At 41.0% G+C, this 6930-nt stretch overlaps 1 protein-coding gene across 1 annotated transcript; it reads left to right on the top strand.

Moving 5' to 3' along the window:
• Positions 1 to 4201: 4201 nt before the first annotated feature.
• On the top strand, positions 4202 to 5206 carry LOC306838580 (trace amine-associated receptor 1-like; the record flags this gene model as incomplete). Its single annotated transcript, XM_079366835.1, has 1 exon — positions 4202 to 5206. One exon carries the CDS (start codon positions 4202 to 4204, stop codon positions 5204 to 5206), a length of 1005 nt encoding a protein of 334 aa, XP_079222961.1.
• Between the last annotated feature and the right edge of the window lie 1724 nt (positions 5207 to 6930).

The following is a 6930-nucleotide window of genomic DNA, read 5'->3' as shown; positions in this document are numbered from 1 at the left end:
ACAAGCATGTAACAGTTTCCAGCTTTGCTCCGTTCAACTGGGCCAACAATATCCATGCCTAGCCGCTCAAATGGAGTGCTGATAATTGGTAGAGGCTGAAGGGGAGCTCTGGAGGGGATTTTAGGGGATGTCTTCTGGCACTGAGGGCAACTTTTGCAGAATAGGGTTACTTCTGAGCGCAAGCCAGGCCAAAAGAAGTGTTTTTTAATACGAGCAAAGGTTCTGTGCTTTCCAAGATGGCCTGCCCATGGAATGGAATGGCCCAGGGCTAGCACAGTTTCTCGGACTGCTGTAGGGACAATCAGTTGCATGTCTGATCCCTGTTGCCGATATAGAATACCCCCTTTCAAGAAGAAGTCCTCACCGCTCTGCGTTTCTGAGTCAGTTCCATGTCCCTTCTCTTTAGCTCTCTTCAAAAGTGGTGCCAATGTTGGGTCATTCTGTTGCATTTCAATGACATTACTAGGTATTTTGAAACTCAAGGGCAGTTCAGGCGTCAGGCTAGGAGTTGGAGTTACAATAGTGTGATGGAATTTGTCTTGCCTTTTCTGTCGGCGGGACTTACGCGACTTCCCAGGTGCTGTCTCCAGGTCAGCATCATAGAAAGGCAGGGCACTAAGTGTCTGAGAAGGCTCTTCCAGCTTCTGTGCTCGAGCTCTGGTAACTGCCACATGACATCCATAGCTGGGGTTCAATAAATCAAACAACACAGGCAGATCTCGACCCAGTATGGCAGCAAATGGCAGATTATCTGCAACACCAACATTCAGGAGGTAGGTTTGCCCTTCAACCTTTATAAACATGTCAGCTGTTGGATACGGCTTTTCATCGCCATGCACACAGCAAACAGGGATAGTGTCATTAGAGCTGATGATGCTTTGTGGTACAAAATGTCTGTGTACAAGCGTTTGGTTACTGCCCGAGTCAATTAGTGCCTTAAGAGTGCTTCCATTAATCTCAATTGGCACCATTCTTGCACATGGGTCAAATTTAACTGCAGTCTCAACCAGTCGGGGAACAAAACACATCTGGGTTAGCTTAGCCGAGTTGTGGGGGCACATAGGTTTTGTATGGCCTTCCATTCCACATAGATAACACACTAGTGTTTTCACAGGAGGCTTTGCCGACATATGACTTGATTGGCGTTCCCTCATATGAGGCTTACCCACACCTGAGGCTGTTCTTTGGTGGTACTGAGGGGCAGGCTTGCCACCATCATTCCTTTCCCATGCAGTATAGCTCCATGGTTGTTCCTTTCTTCGTGCAGCCACAAACACATCGGCCAGTTTTGCTGCCTCTGCTGCAGAACCCGGGTTGTGCTCCTTTATCCACACCTGCAACTCAGGGGAAAGCATTCTCAAAAATTGTTCCATGATTAAGGTTTCACCCATTTCCTGGACCGTTTTCTCTTTTGGGCAAATCCACTTCCCATACAGCTCCTTCAAACGTGCATACAGCTCTTTTGGATTTTCATCTGGATTTACATCAAGGGAGCGGAATCTCTGCCTGTACGTCTCAGGATTTATATCATATTTGTGGATAATCGCTGTTTTAACACTGTCATAATCAAGAGAATCATCAATATCCATGTGTACATATGCAGCCCTAGCTTTACCGGTTAGTAGTGGTATAAGATGAAAAACCCAGTCATTTTTCTGCCATCTACAAGCCTGTGCAATTCGTTCAAAAGTTATTAAAAAATGTTCAACATCGTCATCGTCCGTTAGTTTCTCCAATCTTGGCTCATGAAAACGAGACTGACCTGAGACGTAGGATTGATTGAGAGTTTCACTGCTGGCAGCAGTTGGGTAGGGCATGTTACTCCCTTGAGTTTCATTGTCTGGTGGTTGTGGCTCAGTTGCCAGAGGCTCAGGGGAAGTGCGGGCCTGCACTTCCACCTGTAGGAGCTGAAACTGGTGTTGGAGTGCCCTGAGGCGGTGTTCCTGCCGGGTATTTTCCTCTCTTTGCCTTGCCTCCCTTGCCTCCTGCTTCCCCATTTGACACCGAAGAAGGGAAACCAGGTCTCCGGCTCCTTACCTAGATCCTCCGTGCTGTCCACCCCTCCAGAAGCTGCATTTTCCTCCTCACCATTGTGTTGTACCTCAGGTGTCAGACGGTTTTGAACCTCTCCTCGAGCACCCTTTGTCCCTTTTCCTGCTCGCTGCATGTCCTGAGACGAAAAAAAAACAAAAAAAACCTGTGTTCTTTTTAACTGGATGATCCCACCACTGCCACCAAATGTCATGGACCAAGCAGTCAAGATAAGCGAACACAGGTTAAAAGTTCAAAAAACAAGTTTCTTTATTCAAAAATATTACTTAACAAAGGCCAAACAAACACCGTCATGGTGTATAAGTAAATGACTTGTTAAAAGAGGTCAAAATAACATAACTCTACTGAAAGCTTGTGCTAACTAAACAGTGTGTGAACTCAACTAACAGACCTGAGAAAATGAGAACTGAGGGGGATATTTAAAGCTGCTGACCAGAACCAAAACCAACACACAGGGGAGGACGGCAAATGAAATAACTTAAAGTTAACCCCAAGGGACCCTGATCCCCCCTCCTGATATTTCAGCACTTGGTATGGTCCTCCTCCATAAAGTCAAGCTCCACCCTCAGCCTCATCCTTTGCCCAACCAGGAAGGCGAGCACACCAGCCAGGTAACTCAAAAGGAAAAGAGAAATGAATTACGACCACTTTACTTTATAAACAAACAATGACTAAATAAGTTGAATGCGTGTACTTAAATCAAAGGCTTTAATAAACATGCTCAGCTAAACGAAATAACCTGTGTCCTTTATTTGAAATGTTTGCAACTACCATGTGGGTGCAATGTTGTGTTGCCTACAACCTTTTAATGTGTGGCTGTGTCCATCACAGCTCCATTAGGTTTTTGTTTTATAGGGCATCAGTTGGATCACGTATAAGATATGGAATTACCACTTGGTTTGGTAACCTGCCTGTAAAACAAAAAGCACAACTGCAGAATCTGATTGAACGAGAGGGAAAAATAATCCTCTCTCTATAATAATCCCATCCTCTCTACAGGAAATCTTTGAAGAGACGATGGAGAGGGAGGTCCGCAAAATCGCTGTCTTTAGGAAAAAAGTACAGCGTACCAAACTGCAAGTTAAAGGGATACTTCACCCATTTGCTATAAGCTTTGTATCAGTAGAAACATGGTAGTAGTGTTGAATGGTCATGAATCCAGCCCTCATTTTGCCCTGAGACGAGAGAAATATGATTTTCTTTGCCTGAGAGTTTTCTTTATATGACACAAAAATCGTCATATTGCATCAAGTAAAGAATTTTAGGCTGACAGGGAAGAACTACAAGTCTAGTTTCTCATGTTTTCATCCACTGAAGCTACAGAAATATAGTCTTACCTCAGTTGTCGGTTTCCTCTGCTGCCATATCCATCCGCAGCCAATGTAAACAATGCATCGTGTCCAAATGTCTAAAGATCGGCAAGTGGTGAAAACTTCTTGTCCTTGGTTGGATTAAACAACTCGGTACAAATCAATAATTCACCATTTCAAAAGAAAAACAAAGTACGTTCACAAGTTAGTTTATAGCTTGTAGCCTAAAGTGGGATCAGTGAGAGTAGCCTGCAGTGCTGTGCATTCTGGGAGTTGTAGTATTTGATTCAAATCAGTTCAAAATAGGTTTTCTGCTTTTTCTCGGTCAAGGAGGCATCAAATAAAAAAAATGTATATTTCCCATTTCTACGACATATATGACCCAATTTCACTACAGATTCATGTTTCAATGGGTGAATTATCACTTTAAATAAATATAGGTTGTCTTTCAAACCTATCTCCATTAAATTATAAAACAGTGCAACAGTGAAGAGAATATGTTCATGGATGAGCTAATTTACCAGAGAAAAGCAAATTTGACAAGATGTACCATGTCTGAAAAAGCAATGATTATCTTTTTTTCTGCATCTCATGCAAAACGAGTGCAGCTGATTGGCCAATAATTATGACTATGAGATAGGTGTGAAGAGGTATATTGGTTCTGTACAGTGGTACATGTCACTAGAACACCTATTCATGCATGAACAGGTTTGATCAGAAACATATGCAGGTTAGTTCATTCAACTATTTCACTGTTACAGTCTTCATTCTTTATCATAACTATATTTCTAATGTTTTTTTTCTAAACACATTGTAATAAATTGTAGGAATCCTGAATCATGGAACCAGAAGTCTCCTATAATAGGACTGTCATTGGTATAGATGTACATCCCTGTTATGAGATCAAAGATTTAAATTATATCTTGACAAAAAATCCATCCACTACATGTGTTTTATTATATCTTTTCCTTGTGTTATTGTCTGTTGTCACTGTATGTGGGAACCTTCTGGTTATTATCACTGTCATTTACTTCACACAGCTGCACACTCCTACAAACTATCTTATCCTTTCTGTGGCTGTGGCTGACCTGCTTGTGGGCATTGTAGTCTTTCCTCTTAACATGGCATTTTCTCTGAGCTCATGTCTGTATCACGAGGATTTATTTTGTAAAGTACGAAACTGTTTTGATGTGACACTTAGCACATCTTCTATTCTGAACCTGTGTTGTATTTCCATTGATAGATATTATGCAGTGTGTCAGCCTCTGATGTACAAAACTAAAGTCAACCATCGTACTGCTGTGGTCGTGATCCTGGTCAGCTGGGGGGTTTCTGCTCTGATTGGGATTGGTATCTTAATTGCTGGACTGAACAATGAAAAATGTGATGAAACATGTTTTATAGATACTCTTATTGAAAACACTATCGGACCTATTTTATCATTTTACTTTCCGGTGATTATAATGCTCTGTATCTACCTCAAGATTTTCCTCGTTGCACAGAAACAGGTTCGCAGAATCCTGAACAAAACCAGTCGGAGCACAAAGTGTGGAGCAACTGTCAGTAAGATCGAAAGAAAGGCCACCAAGACTCTGGCTATTGTTTTGGGAGTTTTTCTCTTATGTTGGACTCCTTTCTTTCTCTGCATCACTTTCTCTCCTTTAAGCAATAATTCAGTTCCACTCCCTGTTATGGAAACGCTTAACTGGTTTACACTGTTAAATTCAATGCTTAATCCTTTTATTTATGCTTTCTTTTACAGCTGGTTCAGGTCGGCTTTCACTGTTATAATTTCTGGAAAAATATTTCGAGGTGATTTCAGAAACACAAGACTGCTAAACTAGGCTTTAAAAAGTTGATCATTTAATAGTACATACTGACACTGTAAAAAAACAACTTAACTTTACTATGATATATTGAAATGTATACACATTTTAAGCTGTGTACATAGAACTGAACAATTTAGAAAGCCCTGTGATATATGTATGTACTAATTTAAGACTAAGACAAGCCAAATGTCAGGGATAATAGTGAACAACTCAAGCAAAGTAAAGATAGTTAGATTCTTTTTCACTTTGGTAGAAGTAAAATTACTTTTCTAAAATTTTACTCAAGGCAATATAATTGGGGACATTTCTACATATTGTGGTCATGAGTAAGAAAGTTCTGGATATAATTGCAAATCAATCATTTAGGACACTTGATGTGCTTGTACTGTTGCAAAAGTTGCAGTGGCTTAACTCTGTTAGGTTTTCTTTTTGGTGGACCCCAAAATGCAGAGACAGACCAAAACCAAAATAGTTTTAACAAAAATGTATTTAATGTTCCAACGGGGGGAAAAAACAAAAGGGAGCAGGCAGTGAGGACAGGGAGCTGGCTGGCTTGAAGAATCAGGATGACCGGGAACTCCGACGAGCTGAACTGAAGCAGGAGGCACACCATCAAAACTAGAAATAAGAAAAAGAAACAAGATCAGTCCACAAAGTCTCCAAAAAACAACGGCACAAAACCCACTAGAGGCTCTTGAACTTGCTGAGCGCAAACTTGACGCTACCAAACAAGACGGAATTATCTGGCAGAGTAGTGGAGTGCAAGCCAGGCTTATATGGAGGAGTTGATGAGATTGAAATCAGGTGTGCCTCGTCTGCTGTATGGAGGAGCCAGCCACACCCCCTGCCACTCACATACCTGCAGAAGGAAGAAAACTAAAAGAGGGAGGGGGAGAAAAGACAACACACAAAACTACACCAGAAAAACAAACTGAAACCTCTCAAACTCTTTATCAAAAAATCTGACTATGGAGCTTTCTGTTGTTAAGATGAACCAGGCAGGTCCAGTTATGGTTGAGAAAAGAGTGGACACTCTCATCTCTGCTCAAGCTTTGATGGGATTTTTCTTCTTGTCTCACCATTGTTTTTTTGATATATCTATTTTAAATGGTTATTTTTGTTTACTGTATGTGATACTAAGAACTATGTATTAACTTACTATTTAAACGTGTATTTTCCTGACTCACTGTAAATATCTGTCTTATACTGTACATTTACTTTACGAACAACTGCAATTTTGATCAAAATAAAGTCAAAAAAAGTTATGGATAGTTTATTAAACCTGGACCCAGAAGAATGACTCAGACAAAAAGGCAAAGTTAAACAGATGTTTAATGAACAAAGGTGACTCAAATGTGCAAAGGGGACGGGTAGTTCGTTGTCCCAGAATTAGATGTGGCAGGTGAGTAGGCGAATGACTGTGCCAGTGTTCCTTGAATCCCTTTGTGGCGTCCACCACAAATTTGGGCCCTGCGGGACAAGGTGCACAGGAGAGCGAGCGGCAGGCAGGCAGAAGCACAGGCAGGCAGTCAAAAAAAAAAAACTCATGGGAGCCCAATGCAAGTAAAGCAATCTGAGGCAAGGCAGAGAAAAAATAGTCTTAGCTTCACAAGCTAAAACAACGAACAGTACACTGAAAAAAATAAAACATTGGAGGAATTTGAAAAAATTGAAGTTAGTGATAACACGATCAATATCTATCAATGTGCTAAAGTAACTTCACTAAACTTTTTAAATTG

Source organism: Symphodus melops (genome assembly GCF_947650265.1).
Source record: "Symphodus melops genome assembly, chromosome: 1".
NCBI lineage: Eukaryota > Metazoa > Chordata > Actinopteri > Labriformes > Labridae > Symphodus > Symphodus melops.
The sequence above is the reverse complement of the archived record's forward strand: the minus strand, read 5'-3'. Positions and strand labels throughout refer to the sequence as shown.